This window comes from Tympanuchus pallidicinctus, unplaced genomic scaffold (genome assembly GCF_026119805.1).
Source record: "Tympanuchus pallidicinctus isolate F22 unplaced genomic scaffold, pur_lepc_1.0 scaffold1, whole genome shotgun sequence".
In the NCBI taxonomy this organism is placed as follows: Eukaryota; Metazoa; Chordata; class Aves; order Galliformes; family Phasianidae; genus Tympanuchus; species Tympanuchus pallidicinctus.
This window is the reverse complement of record NW_026294618.1, coordinates 68,339,811-68,361,829: the sequence shown is the minus strand read 5'-3', so window position 1 is coordinate 68,361,829 and position 22,019 is coordinate 68,339,811. Positions and strand designations below refer to the sequence as shown.

General features: G+C 36.4%; 1 protein-coding gene and 1 long non-coding RNA gene across 8 annotated transcripts in view; both read right to left on the bottom strand.

Moving 5' to 3' along the window:
- Positions 1-22,019, bottom strand: part of LOC128086655 (uncharacterized) — a 631,060-nt gene that overhangs the window by 486,990 nt on the left and 122,051 nt on the right. The gene's annotated exons all lie outside the window — the stretch shown is intronic.
- SMOC2 (SPARC related modular calcium binding 2) overlaps positions 1-22,019 on the bottom strand; it is a 132,494-nt gene that overhangs the window by 37,302 nt on the left and 73,173 nt on the right. For all 7 annotated transcript variants that reach the window (XM_052695307.1, XM_052695325.1, XM_052695297.1 and 4 more), the window contains exon 8: positions 2,281-2,467. In XM_052695307.1, coding sequence (XP_052551267.1) covers positions 2,281-2,467 — 187 coding nt within the window. The remainder of the gene's footprint in view (positions 1-2,280; positions 2,468-22,019) is intronic.

Here is a 22,019-nt window from a genome sequence, read left to right as displayed (position 1 = left end):
ACAGGGAAAAGGCTTGCTCAGCAGATGAGGGGAGAGCAGTAGACATTGTTAATCTTAACTTTAGTGAGGTTTTTGACACTATTTCTGTAACACTGTCATAAACAAACTGTTGTGGACTAGATTAATGAACAGTGGGGTGGACTGAAACCTGGATCAACTGCCAAGCTCAAAGTATTATGGCCAGACAGAAATTCCAGCTGGGATCCAGTCACCAGCAGTGTGCTTTAGGGTTCAATAACAGAGCCACTTTTGTTTATCTCTTCAGTAATGATTAGAGTAGACCTTTAGCAAGTTTTCAGATTATACAAAACTGGGAAAGTGGCTGGTGCACCAAGTATGTTCTGTCATTCAGGGAAATCTCAACAAGCTAGAGAAACTGACTAACAGGAGTATCATGAAGTTAAACAAAAGGAAATGTAAAATTCTATTACCTGAGAAGGAAAAACCCCATGACACAGCAAAGCCTGGGGGCAAACCACTTGAATTACAGCTTTGCAGAAGGGACCTGGCATTTCTGTTCAGTGCTAAACTAAGTATAAGGCAGCAACGTGCCCTTGCATCAAAAAAGCCCATCAGCCTTCTGGATTACACTAGAAAAAGTATTACCAGCAAGCCAAGGGAGTGACCTTTCCTTCTGCTAACCAATGGATCCAGCTCTGGGGCCTAGAACACATATTAGCTCGGGTCAAGAAAAAGGTAGTGAAAATGGTAGAGGAATGGAGCATTTGACATAATAAAGGAGAGACTGAGTAAGCCTGTTCAGATACTGTACTGTCAGGAGAAGAGAAGGCCCAGAGAAGATGTTATCAATGTGTATATATCTGATCATGAGAAAATGGACTCTTCTCAATGATGTCCAGTGAATAGACAATGGGCACAAACTGGAAATTCCATTTAAATGTAAGGGGGTTAATTCTTCTTTTTTTTTTTTTTTTCCTTTTAAACATATGAGGCTGATGAAACACTGGTACAGTTGCCCAGACAAGCTGTGGAGTCTATTAAACGCCCAAGTGGATATGGGTCTTAGCAACCTGCTCTACCTGACCCTGCTTTGAGCAGTGAGCTGGAACAAGACAATTTCCAGATGTCCCTTCCAATCCAAGCTATTTATTCTGTAATATAATGACAGTCATACAGAGAACTATAAAAGTAGAAATCCTATTGCTTCACCAGAACAAGATGATTTGGACTTAATTTAGAGAATGAGAACTGAGGCTCCACAAAATGATTTAAATTATCATTCAGTGAAGGATTATCACTAAATACAACAAAGAGAAAACAAACCTAGTGGTGAACAAAGGAAGAGAAGAAGAACATTTCAAGTCTCGGTACTGATCCTGGATTTCAGGACCAAATTTGTAATACTTAGTTTTGACAACCTATGGACCTCAGCTTGCCAGAAACAGATCACTGATAAAGTCATGTTCATTCCATCTATTACTTTAATTGGTATAGACTATGGTATATACAGCTATCACTCAGTCAGCACTTGAAGACTACATGAAAACTGCATCACAAGAATACACATTATAGCAAGGGGTTTAGAATATCTTTCACAAATACTAGGTGAATGATCCAAAATGGTTTCTGCTTAGATTTTAGATGGTTTATGATTGCATCAAGATACCCATACTTCCCACCAGCTTTATATGAGCTTTTATAGCATTCCTGTGATGGCCAAACCTCAATAACCAGCCTAAATAACATCCTTTTGAATTTGATATTTGCCTTGCCTACATCTGCTCAATGTGGCTTACAACACTACTGTGCATCTGGCTCAGTTGAGATGACTGAACTCCTAAAGCTTCTATTAGTAACACACAAAAATGATATTTCCGTTCTATGGGTTTCCAGGCAATTGTTCCACCAAAGCAAGTCATATGAAATAGCTGAGGAAGTTGCTGGAAAAATAACTGCGCATTTCTGAGGTTGGACATGGTTTCTGTCACAGACCATCCTTCTCCGTTCTTGTATGTTGAGGCTATGTGAAGTGTGAGGTTTTCTCTGGGCTGCTTCAAGCATTAGTTTAATCACCATAAAATAGATGGAAATTAAAAATAAAAAAAATAGAACTAGGGGACCATACTGTCTGTAGCATTGTAGTGTATTGGTCTTTGGCCATCTGGCCTTACTTTTGATCATTTCACTTCATTTTCCTAAAGGAATATATCTACATTGTATAATTCCACTAGTAATGGAAATCTACATGCTAGGCCACGCACATTAAAGGCATCTTCTCCATCTTCTCATTAAAGGTTTAAGTACTGAACATTCCCTTACCTTGTTGATGTACCCGGGATAGGACGCCCTGTATCAACGAGAACACACCAGCAGTAGCCCGTGGAAGGATGGCACTGCACTGGTTTGTAAAGACCACCCTGAGCACATTCTGGAATGAACACATTATCTTTCTGGGGTTGTTTAGCTTCCTCCAGGGCTGACTGAAGTTCTTGATCACACGATGATGCTTTTGGAAGGAAAAGAAAAGATACTGAAGAAGCTTTATAATAAGGGCCTACCAGATTTCTTGAACAGCTTTTATAACTTTATTTGATCATATATAAGGATTGAAGAGGTTTTCTACAGCATAAATAGCAAGTACACTTTTTTATGTTTCCTGTTTCATATTTTAGTTTCCTTTTTATGCAGGTGCTTCATAATAATCCTACTGCTATCTTCTACCTCAACTCCTACACTAGATATAATCTACGAATAACCAAATACTTTCTCTGCCACCTTAAAAATTTTCTCACATCCCACAGTCCCTTAACTACTGATTCTTTTCAGAAGGAAATATTCATCTAACTGTTCATTTTCTGCTTTTTCTTTCCAGTTTTGGAACATCTTCATACAGCAAAAATTCTTTCACCTGCTTTCCTGATGATGCTATTATTTGTGATGAATGATTTGCTCTGGAGACAAAACACCCCCCCAAAAAAGTACTACATTTTTATCTCTGTCCTAACAGTGTATTTCACATCCTTCTGAAAGTGGGAAATCTAACATGTCTACATATTACTGGCCTTTACATGAAACCGAACCAGGGAACAAAGAGCAGAGACTCCTCAAGCTAAGAGTGCCAGTCATTTCACACCAATCAGTTAAACACTTGTTTTGATAGATTTTGATCACTGCTAAGCTGTTGTATGTGGCTCTTTAGGAGGTAGTAAATGAGATGATAGACTACTTACTCACACAGTTCCTTTCTCCAGGATTTTTAAAAGCGGTCCCCTATCGTGTGAAATTTAGTTGGCTAACAAAACAGCTTTGGTTTAATTCCCAAATTACTCCAGTGAACAAGAATCAGTTATTTGAAAAATTAGAATGTTGGTAACAATAGCAACTCTGCAAACACACATTAATAATAGGAAAATCTCAAGTTGCTGGAATTTCAATCAATGAGAGAATCCCTTCAGTTAAAGAGAAGTTTTTTTTTAATGTTGCCAGAAAATTATCTGTGGATAATTTTTGCTCTTCTCTCAAGTCATTCAAAGACCAGCAACAAATGATTCTTTGAATCTCCATCAAGTTCTGCTTCTTGAATTTTTCACTTTTCAATCCATAGAAGAACAAGCTGAATGTTGACTGGATTTTCTAATGTATTTGTACCGAGTTTCAGCTGCAGTCTAATCTCATTTACTCTTATCCACGTAGTTCAAAAAGCTCTGTAAATTGTAAGAAAAACTGTACAAATTTACTATATCCAGCATCTTGTACATGAAAAAAGTCAGTAAGATTTCTGGTGCAGTGGAAAAGAAGGCAGGAAGCCAATCATTCAGCATCTACACAATAGTGTAATTTCCACATCATTGTATTTTATTTCAGTACCTGTGAAAAGTTTAAAAATCAAGCATGCCACTTGCTAATTTCATTAGAAGGCACTGATTTATTTATATATTTGTTAGTTGATTTTTAAATTATTCACTTGTTTCATATTGTAGGACAGCTGGACAAATTTGATAACATTTGCATAGTTTTCTCTTGGTTTTCAGAGGTAAACATAATCAGAGATTTAACAGTTCTCAAAACACCAGTGTTTACATAATAAACTAATTAAAGAAGCAGTATAGAGAAGAGGGAATAGCTCCTTTAAAAAAGGCAAACAGTTAATTATTTACATGTTAACGCATTCACAGAAATAACTGTTGGTTTTAAAAGTAGAAAACCATCACCAACATCCTCTTACAGCAGCCAAAATAAATCTTTTCCTCAGTAAATCTGGATTATAATGATTATTGACTTAAAAAATATGACAACCCTGAAAAGCACATCACTTTTAGCTTGGTACTTCAATTTGTATACAGTCAAGCAAAATGAAGCAAACACGGTGAAACAGCTGCAGTGAGAGGGAGGAAATCATTCGTCCTCTGTGAACTCCACTAAATTATTTTCTCATTCCTACTGATAAACCTTGGAATCATCCCATTGTCTACTGTGACCTCTTGTTTTACATCCTTGTAACTAGCAACAGAATCTGGCAGATGTGCAGGTATTATAATCTCTTGCTAGCCCAGAGGAGCAATACATTTCATGATTTCAGATTTGTTTAGAAAATCTAGAGACTACACAGGCAGGTCATCCAGATAGGCAAAATGCAACAGAAATCAGAGAGAAGTGTGATGGAAAATTCCCAGTGTAGATGCAGATACAGACTGTGAGCCTACCCTGTATAACCATTTGTGAGCAGCTCTGGTTTCTACTGACTGAAATGACCAGCAAAGAACTGCACTGATGATTCAAAACCACTGGAGTCGTGAGCCACTGGTACAAACACTTATTGTGTTGATGTAGTAGCAAGTGTTACAGTCCTGACTGAATTCCCAAAGCAAAGTTTTCAACAAGGTACTGCTCAAGCTAGAACTTTGTCCCTTTTCTGTTGTTTTCTTTTTCCTCAGTTATGTCTGGTTCTAAGTCACAGAGGAAGAGTGACACAGTAATAGTGGAGAGGTTTCAAAGGAGGGTTGTGAAAGTGGTTTATAGATTTAGGAGAGACAGTCAGAGGACTGGTTGAAATGAGAAACAGGACAGCCAGTGACAGTAACCAAAAGGAAAGTTTTGAGATTTAAAAAGGAAAAGTCCTTAATGGCAGGAGCCTCTGAAAAATAGATAAAGTCAGGATTCATACCAAATGCTAAGGGAAAAGTCCTGTAACTAGGAGAACATTAGTGATGAACTGCAGCACCAGCACAGGCATTCAAGACCATAAAAAACATGAAGAAAAGAAGTTACGGCATTTCCCATATCCTTATGCTGCAGATGGGAAATGATACAAAGAGGAACTTATCATTAATCCTAAATTATTTGTCAGATAAAATGAACCAGATAAAATATAGGTTATTTTAAGCAAACTACAAATATAAATAAGTCTGATGGAAATCATACCTGTCAGTTTTGTATGTGTCAAATGGCAGATTTGCTGAATATAGCTTGGTGTTTTTTTTTCATTCACCAAAAGTGCATAATAGTTTGTTTTTTCTCTGCCTTGTACAAAGGCAGAGAAAATGATCTTCAGGTCACTATCAGGCAATGTTGTTACTGCTCAAGAGAGTAATTTCCTCAGATTCATTACGTCTGTACACACTTTACATGACCATATGTGCCATCATTACTATTTCCCCATTTGTTTTCACTACCAGAGCAATATTTTTACATAAAGATGTGTAAAACTGTATTTACATATAACCCTGCTTACTTTCTCCAGAACAAAACCTTAGTCCTCCATGTAATTTCCTCTCTAAGGAACCATTCATTTCCTTTCAAACTTTCCTTTAAATTATTTACAACAGGAGCACTGGAAAGATTCAGTTGTAGCCTTGTGATATCTAAGAGCTCTTATCACAGAGCTACTATACTGTTGCAAATAATTGTCTCAGTGATGTCAGAAGAGTCATGGTCAACAAACATTAATTTCCCAGGACAACCAGTGATAAATGTCATTAACTTAGAAAATACTTGACAGTTTGTCCAAACAATCTGACAACAACTGGGATCTGGAACTGTAACAGATGGATGCCAGAAGTTCATAAAATGGTATGGAGAAAAAAAAAAAAAAAGATACATGCTTCAGTACAAAAAAATAAAATAAAAACCAAAGTCATTAAAACATCAACTTACCGTGCAGTATATTACTGCAAAAACCTTCCTCCAGAAGCAGGAAAGCACTGGCATTCTTTGTTGCAGGTTAATAAACCTTTCTACAGTTTCTACCTAAAGCTATATTTTATTGCAGACTCATAAGTATCAGTCATTTAACACACAATGTTCAGTGATGTAAGAAAATAGAAATATTTTACGTAGTTTTAAAACAAGAGCCCTGTAAAAGTTTTTTTGGTTTTTTTTTTTTTTTTTTTTGAAGATGTGGTTAAGCTATTTTTCACCACAAAGAATGAGTTTTAAAATGTGCTTTAAATAGAATGTATGTCATGCTGATATTTAACTTCTTCCCTTTTTCCCTTTAAATGTTTGTAACTAAATATACTTTTCCTGTTCTGGTTCAAGATGCCATTGTTGTCCACTACAAATAACCAGAAGAAATGCTTCATCTTCTGTCAATTGGAAAAATACTCCAGCTAATTACAAAGAATATAGAGAAGTTTAATGTTTTGTATAAAATCTTGAGCCATTTCCTGTTGCTAGTGACCAATCCTTCCTCAAAATAAACATCTGCATTTTAAAGAATCTTGCTAATTTCATAAACAGAAAATTCCTCAACTGACATGGGATATGATGCTGTGAATTGTTATTTATGATAGAATACACTTGTTAATCTCCGATGGGTTATTTAAAGTGTTTACTTTTATTTACTAAGTGATATCCTAGAGTGAAGAAAAAGGAGCTTTTCTGGGAAAATAATCATCAGGCATACCTGTGCTTTTGTCTGTAGCATATGCAAACACCAAGCACCATATTATGTAAGATATAATAATCATGTTAGTCTGGTAACAGGAGATGTTGTAGCCCCCTTTTCAGAAATTCTGGCAGTTATTGTGCTGTGTCATATCACAGCTTCTCACAGCATGCGGAATTGTCATGATTATAAATTATATATATAAGGCAAACGCCTTTGTAATTTTCTGCAGATTTGGCAGCTTGTTTCTTCAGAATACACTATAGAAACAGATTTAAGAAAATATATATATATATTATATGTAAAATATGTATTTATATTTATATGTTTATTATATATATTCTTTCTGCCAAATCTGCAGAAAATTACAAAGGCATTTGCTTGCTACTTTAACATTTCCTGCCAATACATAAATATTTAATTTCAATTTTCTTAACCCCACAATGTGTATATGACAAACAGAATTCATTCCAAAAAGTTATATTTTCAGTTGATTCTTTCTCCCTCCTTTTCTCATTAATGTAATGGGCCATGAAAGGACAATTTAGACTGCCTGCTTTCCAGGCTTAAGGGATCTTTTATTAGACCTCAAAGCTCAATATCTTCTACAGAAAGGGAGTAACAAAAAACCTGTGAACTAAAATACTCTGAAAAGTGATATGCATACTCTAAAAGAGCACAGCGTAATATCAGAGGCAGTTACTACAGCAGTTCTTCCATGACTATGAGAGGATGTCCAGACAAAACACATCTGTGTTCAAATTTCAGCATACAGAGATTTACCTGCTATGACAATTTCTACTAATCAAAATGTTATCAAAATCATCAGGCAATCCTACTTAATTTAGCCTAATTTAGGTACATTTTTAGAACACTTCAAATATTGATTCTCACAACTCCTGTAGAAGTTTATTTCAAAATCATAATAATTAGTATGTCTGATAATCCTCCAGTTGACACCATGCACCCCCTCAAACCAATTCACATCCCTTGGGAATAAGAATTTGATTCTTTTGCTTGGGATGAACCCTTCCTGAACTAGTGAAGTTAACAGGCACAGAGGAAACTGATTACAATGTGTTTTTATATTTTCAAATCATTTCTATGGTCTTCAAGTTTCACTGAATGGATTTCCACTTACACTACATCAAATTATACTTCCACATCTGAATAAAACATTCACTTTAGAAAGGCAGTAGGTAGTGGGATAATTTCTATTCAAGCTTCTTTCTCCCTGAAGAAGAATTTACATTGACTGGATAAAAATCTGAAAAACAAAACAGTCCATAACAGCAATGGCTTTGTTATTCCAGCAAATATGCACCCGCAAGACAAACTAACAGGTTCTTTACCTGTAGCCAGCCAATTTAGTCACTCATAATCCCTGACATCTGGTTCCACTATGAACACAGCATGCAAGGAAGTAAGTTAACTTACTATCGATGAAGTGTTATGAATGGGTTTAAGATGCCAGCTTCATATCCTTTATGTATATATTATTTTCTCATCCTTTATGGCCATATTGTGAACATCTCACAGTAATCATTCTTCAAAAGCACTGTTGCAACAAGAATTTGTCTACTTATCCTCTCCTAATTTTTAAGTAAACTCATATCTAACAGAAATTAAGTGTAATTCAGTGATAGAAACGAAAGCAGGAACATGCTCATGCTTCTAGCTTCTTATAGAGATTACTCATAAACCTATCAAATGGGAAACATTTCTGTGACCTGGTAAACTCAGTGGACAATATATTAGGTCTCAGTTGAATATGTCTTCATGTATGGTATGTACATTTCCAGGTAAGCCCAATATTTGTTTATAGATCAAGGACTGATTGGAAGTAACAGGTAACATAACATACACTCAGATTTAGTCCCAACACCAAATGGCAACCAAATCGTAAAACTAAATTATCTGATAGAACATGTTTTGATTTAAATTACGTTCAGATACTGATCAGCATGAGGGTTCCCAAGGCCTGATAAAAGCTGGCAACATTCCAACTCATGCTTATTCTTGTTTGCAAAAACTTGTGGGAACCAAATATTTCAGGCCCCTTCTGTGTATTTGAAGACTACTCCCGATTTACAGCTGATCACTATTTTGCACTTTTGGAGTTTGAGTCAATTATTGTAGCCAAACAAAAAGCTGATGGCTTCAACAAAGCCCTGTACATTAATTTATGTACTTCACTCCACTGAACAAAGCAAGATAAATCACCAACAGATGCTCTCATTTATTTATGTGGCTTCATACACAAAGACACTGCAATACATAAGGAGGATCATCTGGAAGTTCACTGAGCTCATAGAAACAAAAAGCCAGAACATAGAAAACACGAGCTTCCACTTAACTTTACCTAGAAAGAATAAAGTCACAGTGACTCCAATCTACTTGAAAGCACCAGGATTATCTCCCCTTTTACCCTATGTTTGAGTAGTCAGGTGACACTATGTCAACTCAAGATTTAACAAATTCTGGCTCTAGCAAAACACAAAAGTTGGGTGCTTATAAAACAAAGCTCTCAGATGAAAATATGATGACTTGCGCTTTAATCAAAGTTCTAAACATGTAGGCCCACTGGAATTTTTAATGTGCACCTCCATTTTACACACACCCTATCATAGTTTTTCTTAAAACTTCAAATGCTGGGAACACTGTGAGAGAGGCCATAATTACAATACAAGAACTGTTTTGTCACACAAACCTGCTGTTTTTGTGTTTGGTTTGCCTGTTATGTTTGTTTTAAATTTTAGTACAACTTCTTGGTTAAAGAGATGAGAAGTATTTTGTAAGTATTCAAATTTTTTTTTTCCTGTAAAAGAATTACAGCTCATTGAAATTGCTTATTTTAGTTATTCATTTATACTACTTCTCCCTCACTGTATTTTCCTGCTGCACTGTATAAATTATAAGGGAACAAATAAGCTATCTGTTTTCATACAATATTTAACTCTAAATTTTAGCATTCTTATTTACTTACTTTACTTTAAATAAATTAATGGTATGAGATCTATTCAGTGACTAGGTGAAAACTTACAGAGAAATTAGTCTTCATCTACATATACAACAAAATCTGGCTCTAAATGTTTAAGTGATAGCATTTAGTCCTCCTGTAGGTAAATGACAAAGAAACATGAAGTCAATATATACTAGATTATAAATCTTTCAGAGATGCATTTTTCATTACAGCCAAAATGTATATCCTGAATATCCTTAGTCAAACACCTATGAAATGTGAGAGCAGGAAACCAAGAGTAGGACATTTTGGTTGAATCTTTAACAGTAGAGTGTGAGAATGATAGCATATGTGTGTAAAGTGAATCTCTTTAGACAGATTTGAACAAAGAATTGTTTATAACCTACACTCCACATTGGATTCCAGAGAGAAATTTAATACAAATCAAAGAAACCTCTTAAGCCAGTGAGCAATCATGCAACACCAGGTTTCACAAGAAGAGTGAAAAATCCTTGGGCTTTCTAAGGAGGTAAGTTCCCTCAGTCCCTTTTGCTCAATGAATTGAGGATATTCACTGAAATACAAAGCTGTACAGAAGATGGATTACTATCTTCATGTGCTCCTGCTTGACCTTGATGATTTGGAGAAGACATAAGAGAAGACACAGTGCAAAAAAGTGCACCACCCTGCAAGAATATAACTTGTGTTATATATATAACTTGGCAGCATTTGCCAACTGGGGTGAAACCTGGTTTTCCTCTAAGCTCAGACATAGAAAAGAAACATCACTTCCTATTATTGCTCAGTATGACTGCATCACACTTCCAAAGCAAAGCAGCACCAAAGCTTTCAAACTGCAAATCAAACAAAAAATCCACCACCCAAAATTACAGCAAATGAAAATTGTTGATGTTTCCCAAACATAGTGGTTAGCTGGCCAGTTTGCTATAGCAATCTGAAGGCTCGTTCATTAAACAAAGTTGCGTAAAGCTACCATTCTTGCTTTATGAGTATATTGACCAGTAAATGTTAGTCATCTGGCAGTGGAAAAATCTCTCAATTTTTAAGAAATACTTGAAGTGAAAACAAAGCTGTTTCACTTTTTCCATAGAGCTGTGAAAACAAAAGTCTTTGCCAGGTGAGCTGAGGGTAAGCACTTGTTTGAATAGCTCTATTAAAAATCACAACACAAAATGTGCAAAGGAGTGCTTAAATTCAATTTGCAGGAATGTTTATCAGCCAACCACTTCCACTCAGTGAAACAGGAGTTGCTTCTGTTCATCATTTGGGAAATTGAGACACTTATATTAGTGCCTGGGTTTGTCTTTGATTACTAGATGTTAGGCACCTAAGCAATTTTAATTTCAGAGGTTTTGAGTGGCATAGTTGGCTACAGTTTGTGTCACTTTCCTGCCATTGCTCTATACTGCTAATTCTGTTGGCACTGAGCACTGTTTTCCAGTCTTATTGCCTAACTCCAGCCTGAGATGGCCGCATTCCATCTATGCTCTATTTTCTAAGTATCAGCTCATTTCCAACCCCATCACAGAGGCTTACCCTGGACATAGACTTAATGTTACAATGTAAACAGGATTAACATAAGAAACAAGCAATCTTTTTAATACTTTCGTTTGTTTGTTTTTTAATCATATAGCTGTTCTGTAATTCATGAATTTGTTCCATTGCACCATTTCCTGTGGATATGGTGTTTGCAAAGTGGGTGCACCATCAGTTCGTGGAACAGCCTGCACTCCCTGTGTGTAAAGTGAATGTGGTACAGAAATTGCCTCCTCCTGCACCTGATTGCTTAGGTAACCCTGAGAAGCCATGAGCAAGCCAATAATGCCATGCTCTGCCAAAGTTTCTCCACAGAAGAAGGACCACAACCCTACCTATACAAAACCTTCCTGGAATCCCACTCATGGGACTTGCCTTGTGTGTGCACCCTCTGTAACCTGCTCATGTACTCTGCAGCCTGCCCATGTGTCTCCCTCTGTAACTGTCTCAGTTCAGCATCAGTGTAGGGCTGTTCAGTAGCAAAGTGTGGTGGGACTATTGACCATGATATTGTCTCAGATTTCACAGTAAGGACAACAGGCCTCATGGAAATGAACTCTGGCTACTGCCACTGAAGCCAGTAGAATCTGAGATGACTTATGGATGTTTTATTGCAATGTGATCCCAAGTGGTCAGTTAGGAAGAGAATATTATTTTACGCTTTGTAAATATTCTCTGCATATTCTCTGTGTAGCTTACAAAATCATAAATATAAATGCACCTCTGCTAGCTTATAGCAGGCTAGATGGGCAATACAAATGGTAATGCTTTGGCCCTCTGAAACTAAACAGAGATTAAACAGGATGTTGAAACGGAAATTCTCATTTCTTCCTCAGTGTTTCAGAGAGTGCAACTTTGACAGCCATAAAGCAAACGTTTATGCTACTATCACTCCCACTGCCTCTTCTGTGGTTAAGCAGAATTATTTCACCCCTAGGGCTCTCAGATACATATCTTTCAAATCTGTCTGATAAAAAAGCCCAAGCATTTTAAAATTGTATTAATATTGCAAATATATTTGCACCCTTAAAAGCTAGTCAATGACAGATGAATCAAAACCAGACCACTTTAATTCTGACTTGTTCTTTTTCACTTCGTCAAAGAGATGCCAGGAAGCAGGTGGAAAATAGGAATACTCGTGTCTCTACTTAAAGGAACTGTGTTGCACAAAGAAATGTCATTGGAGAGAATCAGAAGCAAGTTTTGTAAAGTGCTGTCATCCACTGAATCGCACTTCTCCCAGAATGCATTACCTCATCCTCAGTCCGAGACCTAACAAATAAAGTGAACACAAATCCTATACAAAAGGTTACTGCATTGCTTCAACCCTACACAAATCCAAAGTTAGATTATCTGCTGTACAAGTCTTGCTTTGACTCTCGGCAAGTTATATGCAATACATGTTATTTGTATAGCACAATGGAAGTTAGCTGCAGCAGAAGTACAAGATTCTGATAGAAGAGAATGTTTACTGCTTTTGGCCAAGTTTTGTGTGCAATAAAGAGGATGTGCCAAAGAAGAATAAAATCCAATAAGAATAATCTAATACTATTTCTTCCACCTCCAGAAACTTTTTAATATAGTTTTAGGTAGCTTTATTCTTTTTTTTTTTCCTTTCTTTTTTTCTCATATGGCCATGGTTAAATGGCTCAGCTTGTGCTCTGGTTTCAAGAGCAAAGCCAAATCTTTGGCTTGGCTCTCCTTTCAAACTTTGGAGAAAAACATTCATATTGGGCAATGTGAATTAAAAATAAAAATCCTAATTCCACCCCACTTTCATCTCTGTCTTCAAAAAGAAATATCCATCTGAAGTCTATATCATGCTAAATATAGTGTGATTTTGAAACACTCCTATGCTTTTGAAGGATAGAAAACACTTTACCATATTGAAAACCCCACATCACAATTTCTGCTCCTGTCAAACTGGAGCAATTCCACTGTACACAGATGGGATCAACAAGAGAAAGCAAGTCCCTACCATACTCAGAGCAATTTTAAAGACATGTAGTGGCAAAGTCTAAGGCTTTTTGAACTACTAAAATGAGAATTTTCAAAGTGTGACTAATGATCCCTAATCCTTTACAACACAGTGTCTCACAGTTACTTTAAAAGCTAAGAAAATTAGTTTGAAATGCTCAACCTACTGAAAAGGTGACTTGTATCAATGGAAAAAGCCTTGCACAAATACTTCTCAACAATTCACTGTGTGTGAGAGTAAAAAAAAGATTTCAGAAAGAGTTATTTTTTGAAATGTTTTCTTAGCGTGTTTCCCACAAATATTGCCATCCCTCTCAGAGCTATTCACCCCATATACACATGCACATCTACCTCATGCCTTGTTTATTTTGGAGCTCTCTATGACAAACAGAGAAAATCCAAAGGACTGTTTTTGGCAGAACTGTTCAAATAAAACAGATTCTAAATATTTAACTTTTCCAGATAACCAGCATCACAGGAAATGGCAATGTTGGCATTCAGTCACCTAATAAGGAAACGTTTTTATTATAGCTTATGGGAGGATAGTTCTGTCATTCTTTCTACGTATTATGTATTGTATGCTTTGTATTCTTTTTTAATTTGGGAAGTTTAAAGGTTACTTGATGGTTTGAAAATAATGCTAAATGAAGCACAGTGCACGACTCTCACAAGAGGCTGTGAAGCTGCTGCAGCTGAAGCTGTTGCTAATTAAATCTATCCATTGTTATAAAGCACTCTGGGACAAACCAATCAACCGCTGACATAATTAATGGAGTCAAAACAGCCATTAGTAGAACTATTTTCATCAATCACTAGAAATAAAGCATAGGCAAATGTAGAGTGGACAAGCCTGTGTATTTACAAACCTGTTTTCCTTGAGCCACTGTTGAGAATAACTACAGTAAAATTCCATTGTAATCAACACATACTAGAAATTTTGCTACATATATGTAGGCTCATTTACGTAAGAATAATACAGATAAGCATTTACATGGAGATCAAAGTCATGGGCATGCACTTTTTGCTTATTTAAGTTCTACATATATGTTTATCCCAACCACACAGTGGTAGGTAGAGTTTACAGGAAGACAGGGAGGAACTTCAGAAGTTGCAAATCAGTTGCATGGCAAGAGTGAAAACCCAGTAACTGTGATTTAAATGATAGTATCTAACAAACCAACAAACAGAAAAAAAGGCAAGGAATCTAGACACAAAACTAAAGCTGAGAGGAAGGAGTAGGCTGCGTCTTTTCTTTTGTAGAAGTGCTACTACTTCTACTGGTCAATGCAAAACATTTTTATTCATTTCCACCTCCTATACTATATAAGTTTGTAAAGCTCCTGATTGCATTTGACTGATCTGCACTAGACATTATCTCAGTCACCTCTGTGTTAAAAACTTTGCTTCTGCTTGCACTGATCTGTCCAGGCTGCTGCAGCTCCCTGAGAAGCAGAGCCTGGGTTAGAGCCCCAGAGCTGCTGGCTAGCTGCCATTAATGTAAGCAATCAAACCACATTGTCTCTCTGTAGTAGCTGACGTCAGATGCTTTCGCATACAGTACTTTGTAGGCTGCTCAAGTCTCCACAGCAACATCCTGAGGAAATAAAATTGGCGCAGAATATAGGCCAGGAATGCACTGGTCATTCAGGCCAACAGTGTTGATGTTATGACACTTGCAGCATCCTTTATTTGAAAAACTGATGATTCCTCCCACAACAAACAAATAAAACAACAACAACAATAAAACCTCACAGCCTTAATCGTGGAAACTGAGAAAAGCGCTGGATTAAAGTTAAGCATGTACTCTACTAGCTCTAGTCTCTCCCCTTGTTTGGTATCATTCAGTATCTTGCAGTATGGATACCGTAACTGAATAAGGCATCCCTGATGGGATCTCTGAAATCCTGCATAGATAGGCAATGACACCTTCCTATGCTTATTCCTTCTAGGAGTCAAAGTACCTCCTCCATCAGTCAAAATGTTTAGGTGATTTTTCCTAAGAACTGCCAGTTTGTATTTGGAGTCACTGCATTTTCAGAATACAGACTACAGATTCATAGTATGATCCACAGTCTTTATTCCATGGTGTCCAATCTTGCCTTTGGCAGTAACAGTCAAAAAGAGAAGTTGGAAGAATGGAAAGATAATAAATCTGTTTTGCAGGAAAACCCTAAAACAGCAGCATTTGAGACTGAAGAGTGATGCCTGGGTAAAACATGGAGAAACTCACAGTGAAGATCAGGTACTAGCAAAGAAAAAAACAGACTAAAAAATAAAGGACTAGAAATGGAATAGTGAATTCTGTTTGTGCAACAAACAATGAGGAAAATTTATTATGCTAGAGATAACAAAGACTATGAAAAAGTGCACAAGGCTCCAATAAAGGCAGATATGAAAACAGATAAGCTTAGAGGCAACATTCTGGCTCACAAGCTTTCCTACTCAATTCTAATAAGGGAAAAAGTGTTTTAAACAATGGGGGAAAATTCCATATAAAAGGCACGTAGGCTCATTTTGACAACAATATTGAAAAAGTAATTGCACAATGACGTCTTTGAGGCTAGCACTGTTGTTAGTTATGTGACACTATATATGCAGCACTGTTAGGAGATTCAACAAATCAGAAATATCATGAACCCTTCATACATGTTTGTTGCTATATGAAATCCATGTAGCTAACATTAAGCACCATCCACTGAGGATCAGAGGCACAGGACCAATAGTGAGTCTCTGCACAACTGGACACCAGTATAGCTCCTCACTGCACCATTGCCAGATTTGTGAGGTTTTTCTACATATCCTATGTGATGAGTAAATTACGTACAACTAACACTACAAAATTCCATTCTTGTTTGGCTCCTGGGTGCTAACATGATGACAATTACTAACTGTTGTTAATCTTACGTCTCTCTCTAGAAATATGGAACTAGACAGGCCACCACAAGTCTCATCCGGTTACCTCCACTCAGGCTAGTGTTGGCAGCAACTAATCAGTATTCTTTACCAGATTAAGACTTTTTAATTTAAAGAAAATCAAAATACCTTTAACAAAGTTTTCTCTAGCATGCAATAAGCTATTTCTGACTTGAACATGCCAAAAAACATCATCTCATCTTGAGAGAATATATTTGTACTGAAAGGTAATAAAGAGAAAACACCAATGTTCACCCTTTCATCTAGCAATAGAAGTGGACTATCTGAGCCCTTATGCCGACAGAACATGCATTAATATCAAGAGGAATTCCAGCTATGCAATAGCAACAGGTTTGGGGTGGACCATCCTTTTATCACGGATTCAGCAGACTGATATACCATATGCGAGCTGCTTAGAGAAATGAGTATGCACTGTTTCCAAGATACGGAATAATAGTATCACCAATAAAAAAAAAAAAGGAAAAATAAAAGAAAACTAAATGAACAAATTTAAAAAAAAAAAATCCAAAACTGATTCCCTTCTCTACTCACTATTTACCTTTCAAACTGCTGTGGATTCACTCCTGTATATACTTCTCTGAATAAAAGAAAGCTTCATGCCCGTTAAAACTAAACTGTCTCCTCCTACAATAATTTGCTATTATAATATTGAACTGTTTAGTTTAAGGGATGAACTACAGGATGCATGACTACATTAGAAGTCACCATTTTATCCTCAGAAGGATAGTTTGGTAGGGAGAGGGAGAAAACTGACCTTTCAAACCACTGCCATTTATAATGATATTTTTGGTTTGCTGTTTCCCTGTTGAATCACCTTAAAAACACTAAAAATTATTAGCAATGATACTAAAATGCTTTGTTTTAAAACCTGATTAGAAACTGCATAAAGCTCTTAATCTAGGAAGGGCTTAACCTGCCAAACAGAAGAGCAATGAGAACAAAGATTCTCTCTTTAGCTTGTTCAGGCCAGTAAGGTCTATCAAGATTATTACTTTATGCACATGGTCAGAGATTAGGGGAACCAAGAGAGTAAATGACCAGGATAAGAAGCTTCTTGCCTACTTTCTTGCAAACTAATTATGTAAGTAAACTGCTTCTTCTCAGCCAGAATAACTAGGCACAGTGCTGTTGTGAAAGCAGGATGAACTACATGATTACAAAGTGTAATGGACGTGAAGCCCTACAACTAATCACACCCTTGCCCCTGTTAGGAGTCTCTATTTTAATGGATTCTGTAGGTGAATTTACAAAATGACAAGGAGACATCATCAGATAAGAAAAACCCTTGTTCCCTATATCAGTAGGAGTTTGCCTCAATACAGACCTGAAGATTCAGCCTAGTGATGGAGAGGGAGCACTGCAGACCCTCAACCGATGACTGAAACTGAACACATCTTGAAACCCGAAACCATTTTTTATTTTCTTGTCAAAACTGTATCTCTCATCTGGGGGTGCAAGAGGATTTAATTTAACTTTATACTCCCCTGCATCCAGGCCAAATACCAACCAGTATTTTGCCCTAATCTAACTACAGACACTAGGAAATATTTCAATGCCATTACAGGTCACCAGCAGTCATGTACACACCGAAGCACCCTACAGAATAAAACAAAATCCTTTATGCATACCTCAGTGGACTGGAATATTATAAAAGATATACGCTAAGAGAAGCTAACTACGTGGAGTTATATGGCTGCCTCAGTGCAAATGGGGCTTAGGATGAAAAAATGAGGAGGGATGAAACAGTTATTTCCAAACTAGTCACGCATACCACTTTGAACTAAACTGCTTGGTGTTACAGCAGTTGACCACAGGACAGGCTAGTTTGGCTTCACTGGTCACAAAAGCCTCTTTTCACTCTGAGTAAGACACATAATGAAACCACTGCAGTCAGGGGAGGAATGCCAGCGGAAGCTTGATGAGGTGAGTGGAAAAAGTCAGGAAGTCATCTATTCAGTCACCTTATTTGCTTGCACAACAACACCAGCTCTTCCAGAAAAGGTCAGAGTCCCTAACTCACACTAGCAGGGAAAGAAAACCTCTTGGCTTTGTTTCTAAATGAGTGTTGTAATACAAATACAGGGCCATGTCCAAATGGACTCTGATAACACTTTAAAACTTAAAGATTTGAGGTTTCTAGTATTTATAATGTGTTCTTATCAAACAAAAACTATATTTAAGATCAAAACAGATGACAATAAAAGTCCTTCCATTTTGATGGAAGGTCTTGACTCACTTAAAGACAGTAGAAATTGTAATTTTAAGTAACAATAAGATCTCACTGCAAAACAATGGAACAACACAGTGTTTAATCAGTGATAATATAATCTTTTCATAGCCTATTATGACCGTAATCAGGTTGGTTGAAAAATTTCATTGTGATTGCTTGGTGGAAAATCGGGTCTTTAAATGAAAAAATGTTTTCCATTAAAAGTGTTTCCTTTTCATAACAAAACAACAACAACAGCAAGTGATTTTTAATGAGAACAAAAACCCATAACAAAACATTATTTCTTTACATGGAACTTCCCAGGGAACAACATGATCCAAAATGCATATAACTTCTCTGAGGTAAGTGCATTTTTTAAAATGGGAGACTATTATACTCTGTATGTGTAGCCAGCCTGCGGACACAAGTCCCAACTAAGAAAAAGGAAGTCATGAAATTTCAAAATTACAGCTGCCACAAGTCATTACAATGAACATTTCAAAGTCACAATTTTGAGTTTTGTGACGTAATTATTCAGATCTTTGAAGGCATGTTTTTGCTGTTTGCTTGAATTTTCACTGTGAAAATGCAAGTTTTTAGCTCAAAATGTACACCTTTTTGGAAAAAGCTCCCTAAGAATTCATATTCTTTCTGTATTCAACTAGTTTAATATATTTGGCTTAGTATCTCTTTTCTCTTGTGTTTTGTAATGTACCAAGAGAATTTAAAATCTGAAATCTAATTTACAGCCTTAATCTTATTTAAACATAGTTTTATTTGTGGTTGAATGCAGATACTTGGCCTGCCATTCTTAAACTAAAACAGGTATTAAAAATAGCTTTAATGAAAAACAGTGATCTGTCTCTTGAACCACTGCTTTTCCTTCACTAACACAGAAATCCAGTGCATTCTGGCAAGAATAGTTAATGTTATTTCTCAGCAGTGCAGAGTGCAAAGAAAACACAGTGTCTAGCATACATCTGGAACAGGCTGTTATGAGAGAGGACAGAGCATGATGGACAGAGTGGAATGAAGAGGGAAGCAGGCCAGTAGTAAATACATACTTACACATATATAGCATCTTACAGATGAAAAGATCTCAAAGTGATTTTGTGTACTTTAATAATGCAATTTGGCTGGAACAAGTTACCTTATGCCAAATATGACTCCTGGTGTGACTTCTCATAGAAAGGAGACTCTAAACTAGTCACAAACAGAAAAGCCAATGCATCGCATTAAGGACAGGCAAGGGGAAAGGATTGGTGAATGACGACATCAATCAGGGACCTCAACAGCCCATAAAAGCAGATGCTGCAGTAGAGGCTTGGGTTGGTGCAATAGCTGCGCCAAAAATGCATGGCCAGCACACAGGATTTGGAGTGAATTCCACTACTCCCAACAAAGTACCTGTAGAAGCTGAATTATTCTTGCTTTTATACCAAATGGAAAATGCTAGCATTATTGATGAAGATACACAATATTTTTTCAAGCATTGTAAAAGGAAAAAGCCTATAATTTATTTTGAAAATAGCAAAAAAAAAAAAGCAAATAATTAAGCAAAAAGAAAATAATGAATTAAGCAATTCATTAGCTGTATCATGAGCTATCAAAGTTCTCAGGAATTTTGTTCAGAGTTGCTTGGCTCAGCAAAGACATTTGGAAGTTATACATGAAATACCATCTCACTAAAAATCCTTCCAAATTTAAACCATTGTAACTGCTCATAACTTGGTCTAAAACAGAACACCCAGAAATGAATTCAGCCTTTTCAGAAATGTAGATGTAAGGAAATCTGAATTCCAACCAGCAGGGCTGGTTGATGTTACACGGTGACCGATTCTCTCATTAACAGCAGTTAAGAATTCTTTTGTACAGAGTACTCAGCACAATTGTATATTCACATAAGTGATTTTAAAAATGCATATTTTGTCATGACTGTTTTGGTCTTTTTAAAATATTTTTACTCAGTTAATAGGAGGATGGGCAGTTGATCATTTGACTGACCCTTGTGAAATAAAGATAAAATTACTATCCTCAGAACACTCTAATTTGTCCTTTAAAACTAGAAAAATCTTGCCAGAATACTGAATCATTCCGATTAAATTTAACAGTGAAACTTAGAATTTTGTTTTTCTAAAAGGTTAACATTTTTGATAATTTTTATCAGCTCACAGACAAATACATGCAGAGTTCTTAGCCTTGCAAAATGTGGCACAGTCCCATGGATATAATAGGATTGCTAGAATAACATTCTGTACTATCTCTATTCAAAACAGGTTTTTTACTCTTGCTCAAGAGCGTAACCACAAGTTTACTGACATTTTGAGAAGATGAATCTCAAGGCTACCCTGACATTGCATGTATCTTTTCCATTTGGTAGTAGTGATTTAATTTCAAGAGTAGTACTGGATTCTTCATTTCAGAAGAGGGCAATCGTTCAGATTGTAGTAGGTTTAGGTGCCTAATTCTATGTGTTCATAGTTGGCCCAGATCTCTTGCCAAAGAAAGCGCATGGAAATAAAAAAATCTTTGCCTCCAGCATATCGATATGCTAAACTTTCTACATTCTTAGATTGCTTCTTGGCTATGGGAAGGCAGAGAAGGAAAGGCATCTCTAAATTCAGCATGGGCATTTTCTCTTAATTATCCAATTATTGAAACAATGATGGAAATCCTGCAGCTTTTACTGTTGACTAGTTTGGTCTTTCAGCTGCCTGCAAAGTTTGGAAGCCACTTGAAGGATTACCTTATATATGATGTCCAGAAATCATTGCTTAGCCAAAGACAAATCCAGACTCTCAAGGCTGGAAGATTTATCAATTTCCCAGAAACACTGTGTCTTCAGATAGGATCTAATACAATGTGTTTCTCAGCATAAATATGATTTACATGATTATTATTTTCTAACCACTGTTGTTAAAATACCAACTGTTAGCCTAACATCCAATTTTGGATTTATGAAGTTTATTGATGTTTTTATGCTTCTGCAGTCCGATGTTTGGTAAACTGTTGAAAGCTGTAGTTAGATGGGGGAGTGTGTATCTAAAAAGTAAAACAATTTAATTTATTTTCTGCAGAAAGTAATATGATATAATTAAAAATAGGAAAGATTGGTATCTCTTGGCATCAAATTTTAACACAAGCAGTAAAATAAAAATTATCAACCTTACATAAAGCAGATCTCTACCCCCCAGCCCCCTCCTCCCGCAATGGGGGTCCAATAAAACCCTGGAACATCCTGAGCATAATGAACATCAACTGGATATAAAACAGAACTCAAATTTTAATGGTTAAGGATGGGAGTATCTTCCTCTGTGGTGGGAGGAAAAACTGAAAATGCCAGAACATGATGTTTATAAAGGTTTTGAACTAATACATAAAATTAAAATAAAGATAAATGAAAACACTTGTAAAAAGGATTATTAAAGATAAGATAGTACTATTGTAAGTATAATCCAGCAGCCTGGAAATTAAGAATGTCTCATTATACATAAGCAGTGCAGGGATATCTGGAGAGGTTTATCTTTTTGGAA